The 27,828-nt window shown below is 38.3% G+C and overlaps 1 protein-coding gene across 1 annotated transcript in view; it reads right to left on the bottom strand.

Moving 5' to 3' along the window:
• Positions 1-27,828, bottom strand: part of LOC112119086 (dihydropyrimidine dehydrogenase [NADP(+)]) — a 601,635-nt gene that overhangs the window by 126,133 nt on the left and 447,674 nt on the right. The window contains exons 15-16 of the mRNA XM_024217640.3: positions 20,386-20,454; positions 14,056-14,139 (exon numbers count right to left, since the gene is read on the bottom strand). Coding sequence (XP_024073408.2) covers positions 14,056-14,139; positions 20,386-20,454 — 153 coding nt within the window. The remainder of the gene's footprint in view (positions 1-14,055; positions 14,140-20,385; positions 20,455-27,828) is intronic.

Raw genomic sequence — 27,828 nt, 5'->3', positions numbered from 1 at the left:
TTATTTAAAGCCTGTCAAATTAGGGGGAAAATTTCCCAGGATGGGAGACAAATAACCCTCTCCTTATAGTCTGAGTAAAATATTTCCTCATTTCTCAGGAAATTTGACAGAGAGAATTCAGTCAACATCTCCACCAGCCACAGCTGTCAAAAGAGACAGCAAAGGGGGAGCTTAACCGAATGCAGGAGTGATGGTACTCACAGTTATACATGTAGTTATTTATGAATGTTGGGTAAAATTTTCTAAAGTGCCTAAGGCCTAGCTCCTAAAAAGGCAGTTAGGTGCCTAAAACCCAGGGAAATCAATAGGAGTTAGGTGACAAAATACTTTTCTGCATGCAGAAAATTACAGCCTCAAATTTAGAAGGAGATTTTGAAAATGTGCACTTTATATTTGAAGACTTATATCCCCTCTCAGCCTTCTCTTCTTTAGACTAAACAGGCCTTATTCTTTCAATCTTTCCTCATAGGTCATGTTTCCTAGAATTCTTATCATATTTGCTGCTCTCCTCTGAACTCTCTCCAATTTGTTCACATCTTTCTTAAAGTATGGTGCCCAAAACTGGATACAATACTCCAACTGGGGCCTCACCAGCACAGGGGAGAGCAGAACAATTACCTCAGGTGTCTTACATGTGACACTCCTGTTAATATAACCTCCTGTATAACATGGCTATTCTCAATTTAAAAAAAAATCACCTTTCTTACTCACACAAAGACAATACCATTTAAAGATCATGCTCATATAAACTCACATTAAAACAACAGAGGCTTGCTTGAGTAAGGAAAGAGTAAAAACTGAAGAAGAGCATCAGGATTTAGCCCTATAATTCTTATTCTCTTAATTACCCTATAAAAACCAAGGAAAAGACCAGATTCTAGCTTTGTTCTCAGTCTTAAAAGAAATAAAGCCCCAACATATAGGTAAACTGTAAGCAGGGTGTCATGACTTGAGCAGGTGTTGTTCAGATCAGTCACTTTTAAGTTCCACTCTGTGGAGCCTAATGGAGATAGATTCTCTCCTTTTCCCAATCATACCAACTGTCGTTGGACAGAATCAAGTCACTCTGGATTAGGGCCATGCTTTTTGTCATGGCTGAGTTGAGACATAAAAGCTCTGAGTCCCATTCTATCATTAGAAGTAACAACAGCAGCTTCTAAGACGTTGCCAGAACTGGACAGGGACCCTACTGGTGTTCAGAAGCAAATCCTGCATACATGTAGCTAATTTAGAGACTTTATAACAATACTCAGCTCCAGTACAAAGCCTCGGCTCAAAATCCAGTGGAGCATTAAAAAAATACAGTTCTCTAAATTCATAAAAGATTATGACAGAAAACAGGATTTCTGAATAAGCTTCAGTTCAAGCACAACCCCATCTTCTATCCTCTTAAGTTTATTCAATCTTGTAACTCCGTCTAGTTTGCCCTCTCTCCTGAACAACTAATTTAATTTTGGGGAGGTGCCAGAAATAAAGTCTGTTTCACTACAATGTTTCATCTTACAATTAACAATTTTGATATAGGTCATCTTGAAAAACATTATTTTGATCTCCTCCCTTCTCTAGGTTTTCAAACAGCTTTTTGGTAGGGTTTCATAAATATGTGATAAATACTTTGTTTACCATCTTTCCCCATTACAATTTGAACAATTTAAACTAGAGAAAAAATACTACAGCATTTTTTACTTGCGCACAATATTGTAGCTGCACAATAGAACACTGTTAGCAGTTTAAAAAAAACACATCAGACTATGCTTCACATTTTAACGTATCTCATCTAATAGCTGCCAATATTAACACAGGTCAGTATCCAAACCCAAGAATAGATTTATCAAAGTGATGCATGGGAGCTCCACTTTGAATTCCTTGTTAGCTGGATTTGTGCACAAAACTCCTACACATTGCTTTGAAAATGTATGATATACAGACTGGAAATTAACGAACTTGAAGACAAGGTCAAAAATCAGCACAAAAGTTTTGACTGACCAAATACACAAAAGTCTAAAATATAGATTAGTGTTGAGAGTTGAAGCAATGATAAGAGGATTGTCAGTAGCAAAAACAGGGGTAGCTCAAAATGTTTTAAGTTGTCTTTATTTAGTAGCCTTTGCAATTATTCCCCTTTTCAGCACATGTAAAGGCTTTCTTGTTTTGGGTTTTTTTTCTTCCCCACCATGAAGAAAAAGACAATTCCATTTATTTTGATGACAGAGCCTTGCTTCTACATAGATAGTGGACCCATGCTGCATTTCGTTAGCCCAGATTTGGCTAATTAAATTTAAAAATGTGAAAAACCCCAAACATATCAATGTTTATAAAACAAATTAATTTAAAATGCACTGCATTCCCTTAATCTTAAATAGAGTTTTTAAATTTCCACAGCCATCTTCCATGCATTCAGAAAGGCTTCCTTTTGTTTGACTGTGACAGATCAGGTAAGACTGGTAACTACCATTTACAGCTATTGATTTCACTCAACATTAAAGGACCAAAATTCAACCATTATTCTTGTCAGTTGTCACAACAAAGGTTAATAATAGTTGAATTTTGGACGGTAAGAGTGAAGCAAGGATTGACAGCTGAAATTAGCAAACTGTTTCATTCAGAGATTAAGTCAATACTCAGATCTAAATATTCCAAGTTCAAAAATTGAAATAGTGCACTAAAATGTTTATAAACTATGAGGTGTGAGTGGAAAGAATTATTCATCGACAATATCAGAACATTTAAGGTGATGGCTAATAAAAAAGACATTTCTCCCCTTACAGAACAACATATTTTATCTTGGTTGTTTCTATATGACCAAAATAATGCTTCTCATATCACTGTAAAAAAAGTGGTATACAGCATGATTAAACAATATTTCAACTCTTTAGTTCATGCAGAGGTTACCTGCTAGAGGGCATAAAGGTTTGATTAGGTTTATGTCGTACATGAGAAATCTTAAAGGAAAGAATACAACACTCCTTTAAATATATGAGCACTGTAGCTACAAATAGCTTTTTCTTGTAGTCAGGTAGGCAATCTCTTAGTCCCTTTACTATAAATAAATAGGTAGAATATAACAGGTACTTCAGGAAATCATCAATCTTTCATGCTCCAGTGGCAAATTAAAGAATTTAAAGTCTATGTATTGGCTAGAATTTCCCACCACTTTTAAAAATAGTCGTCATTTGCATCTTTATTCAGTTTGGGTACACTATAAATGGTCTGTTTTCAAATTAATTTCACTAACCATAGCATGAGTTAAGGCAAAATGCAAAGATAAAGCTGGAGCCTATTCTAGAAAATTCAGACATGGGCAGTGAAGAGACTAGTGAGTACACTGTTAATTCATACTTACAGTACCTAGTGTTGGCATACAAATAAAATCTGTAGTAAGTAACTGATATTAAGATGATGTGTACTGAGTGTAACCTTTGTTAGATAACTTCTACCATGTGTCAGGATGAAAGATTTTAAATTGTTGAACTTTTCATACCCTCCTGCTTGTTGTTGATCACATACTTTCTAAGAAATCTTGTCTATAGGATACCATAGGTATTAACAACTCCAATGTTTTGCACAAAGCTAGGAGCAAGGCATGTGTAATTAGTATGTTGTGATCATTAAAAACCATTGTAATTATGTAGTCTACTTAAATGTCTCCTGAATTTTCTACATTTCATTATTATTACGACTTTCAGAGTATTAGAGGGTGACTACAAGAGTAAGAGCAAATTGTCAGAAGCTTTTAAGAGAACTGTGCTTTCCCTTCTACTTTGTGAAGCGCTCACTTCCTGTACCCTCTGTGATGGTTCCTAAGACAACAACTTTCTCATTAAAAAAAACGCCCAAACTCTTCTCATGTCCTTTCCAAGTGGGCTAGTATGACTGATGTTTTGGCCAGACTGACCTTCACTATACCTTCTATGATTCATATGCGCAATTCCTGCTGAAATGTCTGTAATCATGATACAAATAAAAAGGAAAATAAAGGGCTCTCTATCACCAGCGTTCTTTCACATATGCATGAACTTGAAGACAGGGTCACAATTAAGGTTTCTAAGAAAATCCATTCATAGGGAATGTTTTCCATAGACAAACAAAATGTTTCTACACAGACAACAGGTAAATGCCCTATTACCAAATATAACATAATTTTAAAATTTTCAACATACTGGTAATACTGTTAATGTTAGTATGCTATCTATACTCCACTTCTATGTTCTGTTTTGTGTTTTGAATAATTCAATTAAAAATCCTACAAACCAATAACAATGACAATGTTGTCAAACTTCAATTTAAAATTACACAATAATGCTTTGATAATGAATTTATTAAGCTTCACATTTCTTCTAGTGTGTGTGAAATTCTTAAGACAAATTAACAACTAACTGCCTTAACTCGTTATTAAGTATTGTCTCCTCCTACATGATATGAAATGTATACTTTATGATCACTCTGTTTCATACAAATGACATTTCTATTCAGGGGAGGGGGGGGGAAATGATACACTTTTAAAAACAACATCTCACTACTCCCAAATCCTACAAGAATAATTGTAGCACTATAATAATCCAAGCATTACAGTTGGTGGTCAAGGTCTGTCTAGTAGTGAAAATACAGTGAGTTTGCTTGATCTCATGGGATTTTCAGTGAAATATATCAGGAATCAGTTGTTATGGGTATTATTTTAAAAGCAGCTTAAAAACGGGATTCAAAAGAGGAGGGAAGGGAATCATAATGAGAACAGACATTAAAGGAACACAAGGAGGAGGAGAAACTAGCAAAGAGAAAACAAACAGGTGAAGAGAAAAGACATAGTAATAGCGGAAAATGGAATATATCTGGTAAGAATCCACAACCAGATCAAGACATTGGATTAAATGGACCACTGGTATATTGTAGCTACTGTAGTAATTCTTGTGTTCCTAGAAAGAAAGAGAGATCAGAGAAAGCAACAGAAAAAAAATCAGAGTAAATGGAAATTGAAGCATAGCAGGCAAAAAAGACCAAGATGACATAGATGCACAAAAGCATGGAAAGTAGAGGAGGCAAAGTAGTAAAAATAGAAACTAAGAAAACAGAGTAAGAGAAGTAGATAAGGAAATAATGGAATAGGAGAAAAAGTAAGATACATACAGAATATAAGAAGAAAATTAAGATCAAGAATAAGGTTTTTGAAAGTGCACAGGAGATTTTTTGCATGCCCAATTACATTGATACACATAAAATTTATGGGAATTGGGTGTCCAAATCCCCTAGACAGCTCTGAAAATCTCAGCCCACATTGTGCCCCCACAAGGGAGTGGACAGGAATGCAACTTGCTCTAAAGTACACAGTTTCAGAGCACATACACTTCTAAACACTATTCCAAAGCAGAAAAGCAGCCCAGGGCTGGCTGGGCTCACCCAGATGTGATCCTGCAATGCTTCATAGGTTTTACAGTGAAGAGGTGAATGATGAGGGTATGAGGGTGGAGTGGTATTCTATTAGAGAAAAGTGGGAAAAGGAGCGCGGAAGTTGTTGGGAACTGTCAGAGAAGGAGGAATGTTGGGAGAGGTCAGATAAGAGAGAGTGGAATCATTTGTTTAGCAAAACAAACTGAATTTTTGGCTTTAGTGAAAATACTAGCACTGCAAAAACCCTGTTATTTCAGAAATTGGATTTTGTACCAGTTGCCCTATTGTTTGGACAGCTTTTGGCATTAGTCTATACGGAGTCTAAAACTGTTGTCTTGATGAAGATGAATGTCTTCTGAATGGCTGTGCTGGCTTACCAGGAGATTTTTTTGCTTTATTTGACCAAGTAAACTGAGTAGCAATACAACAGCTGCTTTACAGGGGGAAGTAAATCCATGAGTCTGCATTCAGCAGCTGCAATCTAGATGATTGTGCCAAAAGCAAATTGCACATCCATGGTTGCTGCTCCTCTCATGCAGTAGAACTGACATGATCAATCTAGAGTACCTACTTGTTGGCTAGTCATTTTAGGTGCCAATCTAACTTTTGCCTACACTTTGGAGCAGTCACATAGAAAGTCATGTGGCACAAATACAGCACTAAGATCATCACTGGTGGACGCAGTGATGAACGCAGATTCCTATTGCACATAGTAACAAAATGTAACGGAGATTCTCAGACAGTACCTGAAATGGGGGAACTTGCAGAATAAACGTTCACTTTTCATTGCTAAGACACTTCAGTTGAGAATACTAGTGTTTTAACAAGGAACCATCAGTTCTAATCCTTTATACAGTGCCTAATATTTAAGAAATTACTTCTCTCTAAGTACTTATACAATCTCCATTGCTGGAGTGCTTGGGTACCTCCCAAGACCATACAGTTGAAAACAACAATAATCTCTCTCTCTCTCTCTCTCTCTTGTCCTTCCTTCTGTAAGAGAAATGACTTTGATGAGTTTACTTTTTAGATTCGTTTGTGTGAGAGAGGTGTTTTGAACATGATATGGTTAGCAGCCATTCTCCTCATGTATTCTAAATACTGACCACAAAACACTGCTGCATTGAGTATACAAATTCTCTGCTGGTGTAAACTGGCACTGCTCCACTGACTTGGGTGGAGGTGCACTGATTTTCCTCAGGAGAATATTTGGCCTAATGTGTTTCTTCCTTTAATTCACTGATTAAAGAAAATCAAATGGGGTAAGGGAGAAAGAGAGCACTCAAAACCCTGCCTGCCTCCTCCCCTACACTAAACAAAGATAAAATGGGTAATACAAGCGGAAAATGAGACACAGAACTTCTGAAACAATAAGAGAAAATATTCCCACTACTGCTGTGGTGCACTCCTATTGTTCTTTGCGTAATTTGTTGCAGTAACTGATACAAAAGTGAAGAGAGAGAACTAATGCTGCATGGAGGACTCAATGAACTATGCTAAACCAACATATCATTGTAGGGTGAAAGAGTGCTACATAAGCAGACATATAATCACATTTTGTTTGGGGGCTCAACTATTTAAAATAGTCACAACTCCTTGCTGGCATAGCAGCAGTAAATTATGTTGTGATGCTGTGCACCTCAATTAAGAAGCAGACTCATCATTTCTATTTCCAAGGGAGGGTGGTGTAAATCTAAGGGTGCCACATGGCTAGTTTTCATCTCTGTAGAGTAACCAGTGGCTTTCTTGTTGAAGATTTCTGCACTTTTGCATAAGGCAATGCAGGCTTTAAGCTGCTCAACTGCCCTCCTAATTGTAGGCAATATACCATAAACACAGCCAAATGGAGTTTACATAAATTGAAAATAAATATAAGAAAAGTTTTACAAAAACAAGCTTCTTTTAGATATGAACTGAATAGTTAAATTACCATTTAAATTGTTGTGATCTGGATTTTGGTGCTCACAATACAAATGTACGTTTATGCCAATGGAAATTAACTCCCTTCCCCCCAAAATAAAACCCTATAGCTGAATTTGCAAGATATGCATGTCATATATTGGCAGATAGTAAGGATTAGCTGCTAGGAAATATTCATAAACAAGAGTGTCATTAACTTTAAAATGTCTGTTTATAGTACACTATTTTGCTCCTGCATACAATAAATGAATCTTCTCTTTAAAAATAAAATTTAGAAGCATAATGAATACTCACAGAGCTTGACCAAATGTATCTGTTTTCTCTGAACTCTTGAAAAAGCGCACTTAGATCTCCTCACCATAATGACTACCTCTTCCCGAGTTACAAGAAAAATATTTGTGCTTCTTTTTGTCTCCTAGTCCTTCCATAACTCTAGTATGAACATTGCAAAAAATCTTGGCTAGAAATTTAGTAAAGCAAACTCTTCTGCTCTTTTCCCCCTCCTCATTAGGCTAGTGAGAAACATCAAAACTTTTGAAGACCTTGGATGTGAATTGTCACAGACCATCTTGTTGTTAAGTTTCTTAGTAGATGTGACATTAAACATGTTGGATCTGAGGTTCCATCTGAACAACAAAACCTTCTAAGGGAGAGAACATCAAACCTAGTTTATCAGATCAATCACCTAATGTAACGGTTTGCTTCTCCATCTGAGAATAACTGAAGATAATGCAAGACTTTTCTGGAATAAACATGTAGAGCTCAAAGCCATGAAATATATGTTTTTTCAATCACAATAATGGTAGCACACCTGTAATGTTCTTTTTGGGAAGATGATTTAACAAAGAATCTGAAAGAATTTTGGCATAGCTCCCAATATAAAAACTTTTTTTTATGAAGAGAAAAAATCTGTAGTGAAATCTTATCAGCAATCAGTGATAATATGGGAAAAACAATAACTTTAACCAAGTCTTCTGGATTGAAATGTGAGCACTATCACTTTCAGTGCTGAGGTGGGTTTATCATTTGTATTAACTGTTGTCAAACTATAATTACTACAGGACTGAGCTAAGATGAATGATGAACATGGGAAAAATACTGTAGTTTTAAAAATGACACACTGTACCTGGTGGTCTATATATTTACTATTACATAAACATTGAAGGGCTACATTCCTACTGTTCTGAGGAAGTCAGCACAGTAGCACTACATAATGAATGATGAAGTTTCTGTTGACATTCTTAACAGTATCAATAGGCCTTACCAAATTCACAGCCATGAAAAATACATCATGGACTGTGAAATCTGGTCTTTTCTGTGCTTTTATCCTATGCTATACAGATTTCATGGGGGAGACCAGAGTTTCTCAAATTAGGGGTCCTGACCCAAAAGAGAGTTGCAGGGGGTTGCACGGTTATTTTAGGGGGGTCGCAGTATTACCATTCTTACTTCTGCACTGACTTCGGAGCTGTGGGTGGCCAGAGAGCGGCAGCTGTTGGCCGGATGCCCAGCTCTGAAGGCGGTGCCCTGACAGAAGCAGAGCAGAAGTAAATGTGGCAATACCATGCCATGCCACCCTTACTTCTGTGCTGCTGCCTTCAGAGCTGGGTGGCTGGAGAGTGGTGGCAGCTGACTGAGGGCCCAGCACTTCAGGCAGCAGTGCAGAATTAAGGGTGGCAATACCATACCATGCCATCCTTACTTCTGCACTGCTGCTGGTGGCGGCACTGCCTTCAGAGCTGGGCTCCTGGCCAGCAGCCACCACTCTGCAGCTGCCCAGTTCTGAAGGCAGTGCTGCTGCCAGCAGCAGTGCAAAAGTAAGGGTAGCAGTACTGCAACCCTCCCTACAATAGCTTTGTGACCACCACACAATTCCATTTGGGGTCTGTACCCCTACAATTACAACACGGTAACATTTCAGATTTAAATAGCTGAAATCATGAAATTTACGATTTTTAAAATCCTATAACCATAAAATTGACCAAAATGGACTGTGAATTTGGTAGGGCCTTAAGTATAAACAGACTCCGATATATTTGTAAATTGTTATAAAAGAAATACAAACTAAAACTTTATTACCATTAACCAGTGTTAATAAATGAAATTGAAATTTAATACATGCTTTAAGTAACATATTGGCAGCAATACAGATGCCTCTGAAAATTACTCTCTGGCAAAGTAAACTATTAAGGTGTCAGAATGTCTTCATTAATGGCTTGGAATTAACATCACATAAAAAGCTGAGTGTCATAATGCAGTATAAACAAATGGCCATTTTTAGGCCAAACTCGCCTCCTTGTTCTCTAAATAAACCTGGAAATAATTCTTAAAATTTACTGAGTTGTAAAACAATAGAGGTGGCAGAGGGTGGGCAATAAATAGGGCAGAGAAAAATGGAACCAGTTTCCAGATTTCTAGACTTGGCCCAATTCCTACAAATTGTACAGACTGAAACGAGGAGCAAATGTAGACAGTGTGATTAACATTTAAGAAGAAAAATACACCAACTATATCACATTTAAGACAGATAAAATACATATATACTTTCCTAGCATTATCTTTCCACGCAAGCAAGCAACTGCTGTAGTTATCCCAAGGATATTATGCAATCATGAATGAGAAGGGAGGAAGCCCATAGGACAATCTCTCTGTTAAGATGTGGCCTGTGCTATGAAGAAAGTTTAAGAACTTCTGATCGACGGAATGAATAGGATAGCTTTACGGTCTCAAGCCCCACCTCGTTGTTTTCCCTGAGAGCATCCCAGCTCCTTTTTAAGATTCATAGTCTCACTTGGCTCAACTGCATCTACATACTTCCCACCTGGGGTGCCTCTGAAAACACCTATTGGGATTTAACTCAGAATACTCCATGGCACTGTCTGGCTTAATAAGGTGTCCCCCATGGAGTACCACATGGGAATGTTACATTTTGGATAAGGGGCCCCTTTGGTGTACCACTGAAAGACCTGTGAGTCTTATCACAATAGTACCCCCTTAGTCAGTCCTTACTTCAGCAAACCTCATCGGAAGTCAATAAAAATTTGCCTGAACTAGGTCCAAAACACTGAGGAAGAACTTCAAAATTTTGCTTTGTGTATATATATATTTTGTCTAAAGAACTTAAATTGTGTTCTGGTCTCTCACAGCTGCTGCTCTGAGGCAGTTAAATAAAGCCAAATATCTATTTAAATGAGAGTAGTAAGATTAAACATTTAAAAAAATCCATATTGTATGGAGAACAGAGAAATGCTATTAATATGCAAACATATATGTATATGTAATGTAATCTTATTGGTTTACAGAGCCAAACTCCTCTGAGGAGTGTCACAAATCCACATGATAGCCATGTGTGCTCAAATTTTGCATTTGGTTCTCTGATTTTACACTAGTGGAAAGATATGTAAAAACTCATGTAGGCAGACAGCTCCCTACTGACTACACTTCTAAGCAGCTTCACATGCATACATTATTCCAGCCAGCTAAGGTTGGAAGTAACTTATGCTCAAAAATGAGCTTGAAATCTGTCTATTTCTGTTTCCATGGGAAGCCCTTCAGGGTTCTCTCTGACCAAATGACACCCCTTATGAGACTGTGGAATGACACATTGAGATAATCCACAAATACATAACTTGTTCCCATAATGAGCTATGCAGTGCAGATTTTCAGACCTTATTTGGCTAATCAACAAGTCAGCTATGGTTATTGCAGATGTTTGTTGTTGCTTTTGACCAAATACACATTGTAAAAAAACCTATAACAGCTGTTACTGTTTTGCTGTGATAGACTTGGAACCTTTTATAAATTTAAATCTCTCTTTTTTTAATCATAACTTTGAGAACTGACCACTGTACATACTTTTAATAACAAGTATGGTGTGTAATATAGGCAATGAAGGATATTGATACCATGTTCCAAGAAATAATCTTTTGTATATACTATATCTGGTGGAACTGTAATCCTGAGAATCAACTGAAGTATGTACATAGTCCCATTGAAATTGTTATGACTCCTTTTGTATAACAGGTCAAGGGTTTAAAAATGAAACTTTATAGTTAACTTGCCTCATTGTACTTAGATTCTGGATTATTTTAGGTTCATCTGAAGATGCAGGGGTAATCTATTGGGCATCTATTGGATTTGCACCCCCCCCCGAATATAGATAGATAGATAAAAACTACATTGAAGTGGCAAAGTCAAGCACTCACAAAAGTTAGGAAATGCTAGAGTTAAAGGTGGCAGTGCCAAGCTTTGTTCAGACCCCTTGTGCATATACACTGTGATAGTCTTTAACGACATGATCCTATACTGTTTTTCTCACAGGATTCCTGCTTGCATTCAAGTCAGGCAGCTTCCTTCTCCACACTGCCTGAGAATCACCACCCTGCACTTTAAGCAAGGGTGGGGTTTGTGTGGCTGGCCGAGAGAAGAGGGCAATGCTTTCTGGCTTGGGGGGGAGGAGGGGAGACGTAAAACTGCTGGAAAAGCAGTCAGCGTGGTAGATGACTCACCACCTAGGATTGAGGGGTTTAAAAAGGTCAGCCTGGGCCTGGACCCGCCCCTCATCACTCAAAGCAGGCCAGGCAGCACCCACCCTCCCTCCCTCTTTAGGTCAGAAATATGCCTGCTGTTTAGCTATATCTGCTGTGGGCATTACGCTAGCCACCCCGCTAAGGGGAGCTGGGAAGGAATTTTTCTGTTATCACCATATTGGCCAGGTGCAGTTGGGGTTTTTTCACCTTCCTCGCAGCAGGTTCAGGTGGGCTATGTTCATGCATAGACTGACGGGTGGTATAGCGGATGTTCGGGCAGGTACTCCATAAATTAAGGCACAAAAGAACGGATACATGGCTTGGAAAGGAAATTAAGGAGAGGTGTTTGGTAATTGCGCGAGCTGGGGCAGTTGGGGACTCCTCTGATTGCTACAGCAGGGAGCCAACCCCGCATCATTATAGTCCACGTTAACCCCTCCTACAAGTGGGGGTGGTTGGTAAGGTCCTGGCAAGGGAATTGCTGGAGGGACCTGGAGGAAAATGGGGGGGAGCTGCTGGAAGCCCCGCCCTGGAATTGGCTGGAATTGGAGGATCCCGGCAGTGGATCTACTGGAAGGACAGAAAGGTGTGTATAGGAGGCGAGGGGGCTGGAAAAAGCACTCCCTCCCCCCCGGTGAATTGTGGGGGTTTTCACCTGCACTGCACATTTTATCCGCCGGGTTAGTCCCAGACATCTAATAATAAAGTTGCGGCCTGATTAAACCCATATCTAATGTCTCCTGTCAGCATATCCAGACAACCAGCAGGGGAAGAACTGAGAGCATAGAAGAGACTGTTTCTCTGCTCTTAGTTCTGGTGGCCAGTGCCACAGCAGCCTGCACCAATGATTGCAGGTAAAGTCTGGCTCAGCATCTGTAGTCCTTGGCTGGAGCGCACTCTGTTCAGAGGGAATCTTTGGAGAATTTATGTGTGAAACTCTAAAAAGTCCCTACTGCGCATGTGCAAACTGAGATTTTTCAAAGGCTTATAACTTGGCCAAATTTGAGCAGTTTTCCCAGAAAACAGCATAGGCACATTTCTAACACAAAACAATCCTTCTTCCCCCACCTCCACTACATTTCAGGCCCTTACTCCAATGCATGGAGGTGGTAGAGCTTCTCAATGAAATGGATATAAGAATTTTTTTAAACAAGGGCAAAACAACATTGTCCCTTAATCTCACTTTCAACAACTACTGAATCATTTTTGCTGAAAATTTCTAAAATAATTCAGCCTGACACAAACTCCTGACAAGGAAAATTTCAGCCCAAATGGTTAAATTTTTGCAAAGTTATAAGTAGCCCTGGCAGATTTTTTTAAAATAATTTTGATGGATAATATCAATGTTTTTTTTATTATTTTTATCCATTTAAATGTTCAGTTGCAAGAAACTATGCTAAATATGCTAAAGTTATTTAATAACAGATGTTGAGATTCAAAAAGTGAAAGCTTTATAACTATTAAGACACAAATTGTTAACATCACGTGTCAAAATATACCAAGTAAATATCCTTAAATCAAACTCTAATAAGTTCTCAAGCAGCATTTTTCTTATTTTGCCTATCTGTACATTTCAATTATTGATGGAAACATTTTTTTATGTGTATGGTGACACTTACCAACATTTTGACATTTACCAACATTTACTGATAAAAATGTAATCCTTCCAAACCTAATTAAGTTCTGAAAGAGGGTTTTATAATGAAAAGTGTTGGACAACCTTAGCTCTAGGTGGTACCACCAACCCCACCAATAATAAATATAGTTCAAATTCTTTTGCAATTTCCAAAACACAATTAAGGAATTAGGATCATATGCTAAAAATTGTATAATACTATTTGGGTTATGTTCCCTGTACCATAAAACCACTATGAATTTAAACCGTTTGCACTAAGTAGTTCCAGAAGATATGGATCAACATTAATTAATAAGTAAAGACATTGCACTGAAAAATCAGCAAATTCTCTGACTTCTACAAACTATTTGTTTTAATATTGTTTTCTTTCAAACACAAACATATTTTTGTCCTCAATAAAACTAAACACTCTGTGTAATCTCAGCTTCTGTCACTTTCTCCTTTTTAAGCACTCTAAATATTTAAACAAGGTAGACCTGAAAATCTCAAGTCAGTAATCTTCTCCGTATGTCTTTGTCCCTGAGGTATAACTATTAATGCACTAGCACAGCATTGACATGAAAGAGATAGCTATTAAAGTCCTACCTGCCCACAGGCCAGGCCCATGCCTCTCTCCCCCATGCCATGAGGACATGATAAATTTAACTCCAGGGCATCTGCACCGGAAGCCTGTAAGACATGCACATACACATACACAAAGTTAATCATAAATATTATACTCTTACATTCAGGTACTTTTGGAACTTGACATAGATCACTCATGTTAAATGTAAGATTTTTTTTTCTGTCAACCTTTTTTCTTTTGGTGTTTAATAATAAATAAATATAAGCTAGAGTTGAGCTAGAGTTGTTTGGAAATATCTATCAGTCACTTAAGGGGAGAGACCATTATGAGAGGGTACTGTCGTTTTCTGAGGAAAAATCAGAAATTCAAAGTAAAGACTAAATTTATAAAGGAAAAATAAAGCAAATATTTTACTTAAATATAAATATTTAAGGACACTTCAAAACCCATTTTTTTAGATTGTTTACTCATGTTGAAATGTGATTTTTATATTTCAAATTTTCAGATTGCTGGGCTTAGAAAAATGGGTGGGATATTAGAATTTTTCTTTATGAGGGTGGGACAAAAATCAGGAGTAGCTCTGGTATTATGAAAACCACAACAGCTGTAAGAAATAAGACTCAATAAACCAGATTTTTACATTTGAATTGGACTGAAGATGCATATATACAAAGATGATAGCTAATAGAGTACTTTATAGGGTGGCCTTTTAAATCAAGTTCAAAGAAATTTTTACTTATACAAGTGTATCAGCATAGAAAGCTTACACCTCAAAGGGTTTGGCTTGGCTCAGATAACAAACACTCTAACATTTGGATGCTTGTCTGAATTCTACTGAAGCCTCTTGGGTCTGCAAAATTAGCTGGGAAACTGTATGATAACAGGTTTCCTTGTGGCATTTCAATACTTCTGCTGCTGTTCCCAGCTGGAACCTGGACATGAAGTGAAATGAGAGGATGCATAATAATGAAAGTAAAGTTAACCAAACTTCAAATGTTAAAAAACACTGTGTTTAAGTTTGAGATATGCTGAAATTCAGGACAGAGCTTTTATTTTATCGTAACCAGTTTGCCCATCTGTATAACTTACTAAAACTGAAGAGGGACTAAAGGATCCATCATGATTAAATGAGCCATGCCCAGAAGAACTTTATTCAAAATTCAGCAAGAGTGTAGGGAAGTCACAATTCTGAAAAATGAAATCCATTATTTTCAGCTGAAGAAACTATTTATGCAGTTCTCAGTCTCAGCAACTCAGAACCTCTGCTCAGGTGCTGATAACTGCAGGAAAACCATCAGGAAAACTTCATTTTCTCTTGTTCAATTCCACTACCGTACAGCCTCTTTGCAGAAGAGTTTTGAACTTTTGTCCACAGGCAGAACATCATTGCTAAATTGGTTCTTCATATTTGCCACCATGTGTCTGTTTGAGATTAACAGGGAGATTAATAGCTTTTAACTCTGATTTTATGTCACAGGGATACTTTAGCCCTGGAGCAGCATCTGGCAAATCAAAACAAAAACATACCATTAAATTACTGTGCTTCACTTCCTACTGTGTGGTTGTTAGGGAATCCCCCACAACAACCATACTGAGCCCTATTGTGCACTACTTATACATTGCTATTGTGAGAGATGCAGTGTACATTTTCCACTGTCATGTATGCGCCTGTATATGTGACATACATTCAGCTTCCTGGCTTGCATCTCCGACACAGAAGCCCCTTAAATTTTGGGAGGAGCAGTTCTGAATACCTGTTTCCTCCTCAAGGTAAAAGTATATGGTGAGAGGCCATGCAGAACCAACCAAAATCGCAAGGGAATGAACCTATTCAGATAGCAGTATAAGATTTAAAGTGGTCATCCCAACCCTTTAAAAATAAAAATTTAGGTGTTGGGGCCTTGTGACAGCTGAAGAATAGGTAGGGACTCTGGGAGGGGTAGGAGATGGAGGATAGTCCCTTGGTCTTTTGGATTTGTTGAAAGAGAACCTACAATTAGTGTAGAAACACCTTAAATAAGCCTATTAGCCTGAGCTATTTGAAGTTATATGTGCAACAAACAAATTGTGAATAACATCACTATGACCTTAGGCAACCCGGTGTTCACACGCTACACACAACTGCAATGAGTTTTGCACAAAATATGTGTTGTGAGGTATCACTTGAAAATTAACACTACACTGGTCAATAATATCATTGTAAAGTATGTGTAACAATGTTGCATATAAAATTATGTATACTCACTAATATTATGGTTTAAAGTCTATGACTAAAAGGTGTTTAAACCAGGCACATCATGGGGAGTTGATAAACAGGGTTTCTGCAGACAAAGGAAAGAGGCCAGTTTGTATTGGAGGAAGAGAGCGTTTTCATAGTAGCATCTACCAATGGGGGAGGAACCAGCATGGAGCTCATGGCTCCTTTACTTAGCATGAGCTAATGAACTTTATCTGTGGCTACCCTTCAGAAGAATACATTTCAAAGGTTCACTGAACTATAAACAGAGGGGAGTGAACCCCTAGGTTATCCATCACTTTAAGGAGACAAAGAAACAAAGACATTTGATCTCTGTGATGGGCCCTGGCCAGACCAGCCAGTAAAAAGCTGGAAAGAAACTTTGATTGAGAGAAAAACCATCTTGAACTTGCTAGATTACATTTTATACTTCTAGATGCTTTTTTCACTTTTATTTGCTCTTCCTTTATTTCTTTTACTTGGTATCTCTTAATCCATGATCTGTTGTTAACAAACTTGTTTTGCTTCCATTCTAAGTCATCAGTGCTGGCTAAACTCAGTAAAGTGTGTGATTTTAGTAAGCTGATAGGTTGGAATGTTATACAGCAGGGATAGGCAAACAACAGCCCACGGGCCGGATCCAGCCCACCAGCCATTTTAATCCGGCCCTTGAGTTCCTGCTGGGGAGTGGGGTCTGGGGCTTGCCCCGCTCTGGCGCTCCAGCCGGGGAGCAGGGTCGGGGGCTGCTCCATGCAGCTTCCGGAAGCAGCGGCATGGCCCCCCTCTGGCTTTTACATGCTCCAACGGCCCCGCTCCAATGGTCTCCTCTGGTGCTCCTGTGGATGGGGCAGAGTGCAGAGCCGCCTGGCCACGAGCCGGAGAAGGGACATTCCGCTGCTTCCGGGAGCCGCTTGAGGTAAGCGCTGCCTGTACCCCTAAGAGTCTCCTCATGCCCCAACCTCCTGCCCCAGCCCTGATCCCCCTCCCACCCTCTGAACTCCTCAATCCCAGCCCAGAGCACCCTCCTGGACCCTGAACTCCTCATTTCTGGCCCCAGCCTGGAGCCCGCATCCCAACTAGAGCCCTCACCCCCACCGCAATTTTGTGAGCATTCATGTCCCGCCATACAATTTCTTTTCCCAGATGTGGTCCTCGGGCCAAAAAGTTTGCCCACCCCTGTTATACAGTCTCTGTAGAGGTAGTGAACCTAATACTTTTTCTGTAAGAGTCCAGTGAGAGGATCTGGACCCTGCAGGAAGATGATGTGGGGCAAGTTTGGGGCTTGAAAGGTACTAAGGTCAGCCTGCAAGAAGTATCCAAGTGGACAAAGCCAGGGTGAAGCTTGTGGGCTGCTGGCTGGCTGTTTGGGTCACATTTCTGAACCAAAGTTGCACAGTCACAAGACACCCAGGATTACGAAGCAGACATTGACCGAACCCCTTAGTAGCCTGGATCAACCCCAAAATGTCTCAATCACTAAAATGATCTATTTATAAAGATTATACCTGGCTCATGTTTTGTGTTGGCATGGAGAGGTGTTTAGTAGTTCAGTTTGCAACCTCTTCTCTATGCCTCAGACCAGGTAATTTTGAAAACTGTGTTGGAATCAACCCTCTATAAACATTGAAATGGCGGTTAAACTAAATTTATGCATAATTTGTTCATCAGAAAAAGCTGATGTCTGCTTCCATTGATTAGTAGGAAGAAGGGAAGATACTTAAAGATTTTTAGAAGAAATATATAATAGAAAGATGAAAACGTGAAAAATCACGAAGTGATATTTATACTAAGCTACAAGGAAATTAAAAGGTCAGACACTATTTAAAAAATGTTCTTCTAAAATAAATCAACCAAATTCCCTCTTTGAGTTGATACTCTGAAATGCTCCAAAAGGAGACACTAGCCACTGCACATTTAGACAAGAAATCAGAAAGAAGTTCAGTAGTTGCTGGTACACACAGATAACTCCTGTGCTTCGAAGACTAATCACGAAAGTTAGTGGTAAACATTTCCCAACTGCAGAAGTGGATTCCATAACTGTATACTCTGTACAATTGCTTGCATCAGGGCATAGCGTTTGTTGTTGACCTCAGAAATAAAAATAATTAAAGAGCAGAGAACAAGAAAAAGCCCATGGAAGACCCAATTAAGAATAAATAATATTTCCCAAAATACCTTATCTCTAAGGTAATTAGCAGAAATTAAAAATAAAAAAAATACTGACAGATCCAATGACAGCAAATGAAAAGATTTCATCTTCTCCTCACCAAGTTACTCTGGCAGAGAGCTCAAGACACAGTATCCATTCCCTTTGTCTTGTACTTGCCCCAAAACTAGAATTCTGTTCTGTATTTACATTTTTTCTTATTGAACTGGAGTAACTTTTGCCTGCTGTGTGACAAGTTTCAGCAGCTTTGAATGAATGTGATCATGAGAAAAGCTATCCATCATTTTCATGAGCCTTCCACTTCCTAGTCAGCTCTGCAACTTGTGACTATGAAGCTGTTGTTACTTTTGTTATTGGCTTCCATGACAAGCTGACCTTTAACATGAATAGGTCGGTCTCCTGTGGAGACAGAATTCACAACCTTCTGGGGCTTATGCACTCTGGAAGGCCACATTTATTATCGTCTGGATAGGGCCTTAAATATAGTACAGAAATATTACTGCATTTTATTATTAATTATGCTAGGTGCTTTCCAAGCTGCGGACATTAAGAATTACTTTGAGTATGTAAGTTACATCACACTTTACAAAATATATTTATCCAACAACTCCATCGTTTCCAAAGTGCTACTGCTAATACAACTGCAGATTCAAAATGTGTCTTTTTTTTTCAAATTGATAGCAATTACAGATAAAAGAACACTAAGCATTTTTGCCTTATAGAAAAGAAAGAAGAGGAGTAAGCGGCATGATAAAGCCATTCATCATAGTCAGTTTAAAAGTGGTAAAGCTCATGTCAAGCATGGATTCCGCAAAAGATTTCATGGTCAATTAAGTAAATACAGGTATAAAATGGACCTAGTGTTGAAGATCACAAAGCCAATTACTGATAATGTTTAATTTCACTTCCCTAAATCCCCAAAGTGATTTTTTTTCTCATAGGTTTAAAATGACCAAAGGAAATAGAGAAGCATCATTCCAGATCACTCTGAGGCTTTAGAAGGCTTTGTGAAGAAAAATCAATTATATACATAGATATATACATATATGCACACACACACATATATATACACTCATAAATATATGCACGCCCCCAATTATTTATGTGCGTGGTATTTATAATGTAATTAATTCTGAACTAAAGCTAAGAATAAGGACTAGCTAATTGTTTTTTCTTCACAAAGGGCATTAAAGCTTCTAACATTGATTTGGAAATACACCTCTCTATTTTCTGTGGACATTGTAAACCTTTGAAGAACAAAATCTGTTTCATATTTAAAAAATATGCTGTCTTAATCAAGTATTTCTTATGATATTCACCATGGACAAAAATATTTTTAATAGCTTTTTTTCCTTCAAATTGAAATACAAATTTCAGGCGTATGGTTGGTTGTTTGCATTTATGCAAGATTGGATTTATATTACAGAAAACCTGCTGACTGCTATTATATAAAATGGCTTTCTTTGCTATCATTTTTGCAAGTCTGTATTAAAACTAGAATAGCATTAAATGAGCCTTTTATACTTTAAATATTCAAGAGTTTTATATTCAAAATTTCTTCTGGTGCTGTCAAACTAGTGTGCCTGTAGGCAAGGTAAGATCAAGTTAGGCTCTCAAAGGTAGAATTAAATTTTATCAGGGCATTCATCATAATATACAGTTTGCTTAAAATGCAAATAAAAAGTATGTGGATTCAGAGACTAAAGGCTTTTCAGGTAGTGTGTAAAAATCCAAGGGACAGGCTTTTATGGAATAGATGTTCTTTAAATTTACATTTCCTTCATTTTAATGAAAACACAGAATAAACAAATTATGATGGACATGCTTTAAATGTTCATTTTTTACTTTGAATTTATTTCTTCTGTAGAGTTTCTTATTGCAGCTCTTTATTTAAGAAAAATAAAAACAAGACATAAAAGATGAGGAAACATATTAAAGAACAATTACCTCAGCCATTTTTGAAAGTTCAGTCCAGTCATCCTTGTTGTAGCTGCACATGATACTGGCAATTACAATCTGAAAAGAAAAAACATCCAATAATTTGTAAGCTGCTGTACACGTGAATTATACCTACTATGTATAGTGACACAGAATCCTGTTGTACTTCCAACCAGTAACTATTATAGCACTGTATCTGCACATTGAAGGCAAAAAAGATCCACAGATTATCAATGTTTTCAGTATTAAAAAACAATTATTCAGCAAAGCTGGCAATACTACACAACCTTAATTTTACAGTAGTTTACATTGTCATCAACATATAGAGCCCAATTCTGCTCCCAAACAGTCGATGAGAACAGAAGCAAGTCTAGGCACTGTATCTAACAGGTGCATTACCGAACCTAGCTGTTTACTGGGGACAAAACTGTAATTTTAATAGTTTATTACTACTTACTATATCAACAGTATTCTAGGCACTTTACAGATAGGTAAGAAGACATGTCTCTGCTCCAAAGAGTTAACAATCTAGATTGGCAGCACAGAAATACAAAACTCCCATTGATGTTAATGATGCTAGGATTTGACCGGTGGGGGCGGGAGGGATGTAACACTGACATTCACTATATGTCTGAGTAGCTCCACCAAATATCTAATGTCTTCTAATCTCTAGTTTAATGCCCCCATTAGGGGAAGAGATGGGATAGCAGGCCATTCGGAGTAAGTTTTTTTAATGAGGGAATGGCAGTAGGGAAGAGTGTTACTCATGTATAAAGTTACAAAAAGGGTTAAATCTTTGCAAGATTGGAGTCTAATTTATTGTTCACGTGCACCTCCTGGCAATTTTCAGTGCTATTGTTTCCAGGTTTCTCCCGCTAAGATTATTCGCATTCTTTTCCCTGAAGATGATTTAGGTTTCATTTTTCCAAGGTGAATTTCATTTGTTATTTTCTGGCCATTGTTGCAGTCTCTCAAGGTCTTTGTCTGTTATTTCTCTTACCTGCCTGTTGTTCTCTACACCTCTCAGTTTTTGTATCTGTGAATGTAATTAAGTGCTGATTATCTCAGCTTCCAGATCATTAAAGGTTTTAAATAAAACTGGATCTAATATATCATCTCTGATACTCCGGCTAGATACCTCTCTCCAACTCAATACATTGTTGATATGGGCCTTCGGCCAATTTCCAAGTTATGTGACAGTACCCAGTGAACTGAGACTAGAAGACAGCATCCGCCCTGTACTGCCAGACCTTAGGAGACTCCATCATATATTTTGAGGGGCATCAGAAGAACGAGGGTGTCATATTTTCTGCTGGCATAAATCACTGAAGTCAATGGACATTCTGTCTCTCTCCAGTAGCCTCTCTTATAGCCCTTACACCAGCAGAGAATTTAGCCCAAGAGATCCTACAGAGGGCAGAAATAAAGGAAGAGGTTAGAAAAAAAAAAACAGAATTGAAGGGATGTCCCTAGCCTTCTGGCAAACAGAGGCTAGGGACACCATCCCTGCCCATCCTGGCTAATAGTCATTGATGGATCTATCCTCCATGAATTTATCTAGTTCCCTCTGTGCAAATTTTATGGTTGGAAAATATGTGGAAGATGAGATATTTAAACTCTCCAGGGAAGTGGGTGAAAGGGGCAGGAGAAATGATGAGCATGGTTCCAGGGAAAATAAAAGGAGTTGCCCAAAGAACAATTTAACTGCCAAAAGCAGTTTCATGCTTTTATAAAAAGAAATGTGAAATATAAATCTCTCTTTTTCTTCAATAAAAATGAAAAATTGCATTGTTCTAAAGAGTTGTTTTTGTTTTTTTCTTGGCAAAATAAAAGATTTTGAAGTACTATATTTCTCCTTTTAATATTTTAAATGTATATATCTTTAGTTGTATACCTACTAGCATAAATATAAAAACAAACAAATTATTGATTAAACATGTGCAGTCACTGTTGGTGTGTTTTATTGCACCCCTTAAAGTATATGAGAGGAATAATATGTCAATTCTGTTAATGACATTCCTTTATAACACATTTTAAAAAAAAAATCTTTTTATAGTTACAGGACAGGAAGTTCTATGGCCTGTATTATTCCGGAGATTAGACTAGATGATCACAATTGTCCTTTCCGGTACTGAAATCTATGAACTCTATTTCATAAGCATTTAAGTTATCTTGGAATACTCAAGATGACTTAAGTGCTTATAAAACAAACATCAACAATAATAAATACTTTTTAACAAGGCAGTTTTTTGTATTAAATATCCAAGAGCATCAAAAGTTGAAGCTCATTGTGTTTCATACTTCATTATCAAAAATAAGTTTAGGAAAGTATGTATATATTCAGAAATTGAAGGGTAAAGAACTATATAAAATGCTGCACTGGCTGGATGCTGCCCAAGAACCCATGACTAAGACAGAAAGATACCCTGACAAAATTCTGGAGTCACAATCTGAAGTACATTGGAAATCTAGGAAACAATTCAAGTTCAACTTAAACCATTATTTTTTTTAAGCAGGAAAAAGCTATAGAGCAACAAAGGTGAATAAGTATAATTATAAGTAGATGAGTTAGATTTCCTCAAGTGTTATTAATGAAGTTTGAAAATTCTACTGGGAGTATACAAAGGAGGAGGAACAAGATATGTGGTGTTTCAAGGAGCTGTTAATTAAGAAAACATAGAATCATAGAAGACTAGGGTTGGAAGAGACCTCTGGAGGTCACCTAGTCCAACCCCCTGCTCAAAGCAGGACCAACCCCAACTAAATCATCCCAGCCAGGGCTTTGTCAAGCTGGGCCTTAAAAACCTCTAAGGATGGAGATTCCACCACCTCCCTAGGTAACCCATTTCAGGGCTTCATCACCCTCCTAGTGAAATAGTTTTTCTTAATATCCAAGCTAGACCTCCCCACTTCAACTTGAGACCATTGCTCCTTGTTCTGTCATCTGATACCACTGAGAACAGCCTAGCTCCATCCTCTTTGGAACCTCCCTTCAGGTAGTTGAAGGCTACTATCAAATTCCCCCTCACTCTTCTCTTCTGCAGACTAAATAAGCCCAGTTCCCTCTCCTCGTAAGTCATGTGCCCCAGCCCCCTAATCATTTTCATTGCCCTCCGCTGGACTCTATCCAATTTGTCCACATCCTTTCTTTAGTGGGGGAGTGCCCAAAACTGGACGCAGTATTCCAGATGTGGCCTCACCAGTGCCGAATAGAGGGAACATGTTTATTAAATATTGATTGTTAGTATTCACATTTAAAATTATGTATGTACCTGTGTCTAACGTAGTGGATCATGGTAACAATAATATAGTTGAAAGCAGAAATTGCATTTCCACTGTAAATGTTCATGTGAAAAATATGATGAGAAAGTTTGAAAAATAATATTTTTGTTTTATTCTTTTTCCTAATGTTCTCTTACAACTTGAAATTAAAACTGATTTTCCTATTTCAAACCCAATCCTCCACTTTTGTAAACAGTCCTTACTCAAGGGACTACTCCCTCAGATGAGACTGGGACAAATAATATGAGAGCTACTCTTGTAGGTAATGATTTATCCTTTTTCATTTGATAAATATTGCTTTTTCTGCATTTCTAACGGAGCTTAGTTTTGTTTACATCTTTCTTTCATTCAACAGCATCAATGATACTAGTGCAGCTCTGGGAACAGGGTTCATTACTTAATTTGTGTTCCTTCTACTAGCTTTTTCACAAAAAAGCCTCTGTAGTTAGGCTAATTTCACTTGATATCAATAACAAAATCAAGTTTTAATAGCCAGGTAGGGCACTTTGGTGATGTCAGAGGCATGTATTAATGCCTAACAACACAGGGCTGGGAATTTATCAAGAAAATGCAGAGTAAAACCCATACACTTATTATATACAATGGATGGAAAATAAGGGAAGCAAAAAGGACAAAGGGTAAAAATCATTCCCTTCATTTTTTAGCGTAAAATAATATACCCATTAATTGCAAATTTCTGGATCCTCTCCCCTGTTATAGCACTCTATAGACTATTGGCCTCTAAAATGCCAGTTTGAAAAAGTATATGAACCTACAGAGCAATTTCCCACAAACATATCCTTAGAATTTAAGCATCCAATGACAATTTTCAAAAAATTTGTAAAGGTAGAGTGATGCGCAGCCTAGACCTTGTCTCCCAAGGACCAACTCAGAACTTATATTTGACTCCTGTCAGGAGTCCAGAAAAGATAATTTATAATAGAAATACAGAGAAAACTTTAATTCTGATTATTTGAACAATGGTTTTGAGATAAATCTTAGGCCAAATCTTGCTCACCTTACTTACATAAGTAGTCTATTGACTGACCAATAGAGCATGCAATAAAGCTACTGCTAAAATGTAACATCTCGTAAATGAATGTGGGCTAAATTGTGGCTTTACCATAAACCCTGAATAAGGGGCAGCATGTGGTTATGCTGACTTAGAAGCAGTCTAGAGATCCAGTCATGACTGTATCACAATCTGATGCCCAGTTCACCCCTTGGTCCAGAACAGAAGTGCCAGCCCTGTATTGGGCACAGATTACTTTCCTCTTTGCACCAGCTAACTACATTGGCCAGCGTGTTTATGTGCGTGTGTGGGAGGTGAGGTGTAGCATAGCCTACTCCCCTCCCACCCATGCTGGAGGGGGGAGGAGTGGCCCCATAGACACTGCTTTCCCTCACACTACTCCCCGTGATGAGTAGTCCAGGCAGAGGAGTAAATGGATTCCTTACTCACTGAGCAGGCACACGGGCGAGAGACAACCTCTCCCTGTGCTTACAAGGATGAACAATTTTACTAAGAAAAAGTTTGTGAACTTAAGTCAGACTGCACGTTTAGAACAGGCTGCATTAGGGACGGGATTTTCTTGATTATTCATGCAGCAAAAGGCCCCGAAAGAAAACTTTTTTTTTTTGCACTATAATCTGCCATTCGGATCAGGAATTGTAAGATGAATACTAGGTTCTTTAACTACAGTACAAAAACCTCCATTTTGCACAGTTCTGTAACTAAAGCATTAGTAGTAGTTTTATTTAAAAGGACACTGTCAAGGTACTTCTCCTAACCTTTAACATATTTTTCCTTACTGTTTATAATAACCCTCTAAAAGCTTGATACAGAAACCTCTTTCCTTCATAAATATTTCTTCCCTTCCCTATGCGTATGTGACTGCATCATGAATTTTGTGATTTTGGTTTTTAATTTTTAAGTAAAAGGAACATGGAAATATTTGTGGCCTTTTACCCCCTAACACACAGAATTCATTATAAAGACTTTCTAAACAAAAAGAAAAAAGATTGGACCTATTTTGGGTCTACCCATCTTGACCATTTCTAATTAAAAATCGGCCATTTTAAAGCTTTATCTGGAGTATTCAAGAGGTATAGATTAGTTCACACAATTTCTCCAGTTACTGCTCTGGAAGGAAGAGGGGAAGCCTCAGTAGATTCAAAGGTTCTGACAGGTCTCTAGATAGTTGGATTTTAAGATGAACATTCCTATATTCAATACAGTAGCTATCTCAGACAGATCCCAGTCCTATCTATCTTCAATAATCATACTTATGATTCTCCCTCCGCTAGCCCTATCCCTTTTCTCTTCCTAGACTATTCTCCCAATCCTATAGACATTCTCCCCATACTCAAGAAACAACAGCCACCCTACCCATAATTGATTTTTCTTCATTCTCTTCCCTCTTTATCCCTAGGATTATCCTCGATTAACCTGAGTGTTATGAAAGTTCTGCATCAAGTTCCATTTAAAAACTGCTGCTGGCTTTAACCTGTGCTATCACTCCAAACTCTGCACCAAACAATGCATTCTGAAGTACTTTTGAAAATCTCCATGAACAGAAAGAAACTGTGGGTATTTTCACTTTGAGAAATTTCTACTGAAGGCTGTAAAACTAGGAAGGAGCTGCAGGGAGGTAGAAGAATTAGGTTTGTAATAGTTGCCTATTTGAAAAGGAGAGTTCACTAACTTGACTAAGATATGGAAGAGGAAGAATGGCTCGATGGGCAGGGAGAACAGAGATTAGTAGATAGAAAAAGTATGTAATGTATATATGAGGTTATTCTGAGTTTATCTAAACTTCAGAAATGAATTGCATTTGGTTTGGATAAATAGGAAGAGCACAATCCTGGAAAGTCGCGATTAGTTCCAAACCATTTTGCCCATCCTAAACCAATAAAACATAGCTTAGACCCTAGACTGATTTGGTCTGGAGAAATTGAGCCCAACTGCTCCCAAAGAGAACTCCTTCATTTCAAAGAATTTACCCTGTAAGAAGAGGAACAGACAAACTGCAGGAATAGGCTTTGTAAATTATTAACAAAAATCACAGGTTGGGGTGATCTTTCAGAAAGCAGTGAGAAAATGGGGTGGTGTTCATCACCCATGAAGGCTTGGTAAAACAGGGCAAACTGTTATCAACTGGATCTTAATCTCAGAGCAAAATTCACCACTATACAGAGGCCAGAACAAGGGCTACGTGGCACTCAAATCTAACCTTCGTCCTGTTTCACCCAGACACAGTAAGCATTCCCATTCCCATCTAGCACATTTCATGAAAGCACTTACAAATGCAGCAGGATGATGGCTGTTCAACGAAAATAGTTTACCACATGCTATATTTTTCAGTTATTACAAGCAAATGCCTCAGTCCTTACTTAAAAACAAAAAAGGCCAACCAAAGTTTGTTGTAACTTTGTATCAGATAAAAGAATGAATGCACACTGCAGGCCGTAGGCCATATTCCACCCTATTTTGTGGCACTCCAGTGGCACAAAGTGCTAGCAAAGGGGGCAGGTTCCTTTGGTTGTATAGAACTGATGTAATGACTTTATGCCAGCCTACCTCTGTACCCTCAAGTCTAGGAAGCATGTCAGGAGCCATTCTTTGCCAGAGTAATGACTCACGGAGGGCCACTGCAAGCTAGTGCAACTCAGAACATTCCGTAGTTGCGCTAAGTTTCACCAAGTACCAGTGTCAGAATTGTGGCAGTGAAAAGGTGCTGTAGAGATGTGGCTAGAGCAGCGCCCCCTTGTGGACCTTCCAGTTGCCCTGATGAGATCATGGGGGGAAGAGGGGAGAGAAGAAGTCTCTATCTCCAGTGTCCATTGCGGTGGGCCCTGGTCCATCAGCTAATTGTCCCTTCAGTCCTATTCTCTTCTGCAGGGCTGGAGGGGCTTAGCCCTGAAATGCTCTAAAACAAAAAGCAAACCCAACTCAATACTGGGCCTCCCACCAGTCTTCCTGTGAGGCATCCCTGCCCTTTCCTTTGGGCTCAGGTCCCAAAAAGTCTCTTACTTGTGTGTCACTTGCTCCTTGGGGTCTAACTGCTCCTCCCCAGTGGATGCTCCAGCTAGCAGGCCCATATCTCCACAACTTGGCGAGCAAAGCTCCCTTTAGGCAAAGATGCAGAGCTCTAGCTTCCTTCCTGGATA

This window comes from Terrapene carolina, unplaced genomic scaffold (assembly GCF_002925995.2).
Source record: "Terrapene carolina triunguis isolate 2854851 unplaced genomic scaffold, T_m_triunguis-2.0 Scaffold211, whole genome shotgun sequence".
Classification (NCBI taxonomy): domain Eukaryota; kingdom Metazoa; phylum Chordata; order Testudines; family Emydidae; genus Terrapene; species Terrapene triunguis.
The sequence above is the reverse complement of the archived record's forward strand: the minus strand, read 5'-3'. Positions and strand labels throughout refer to the sequence as shown.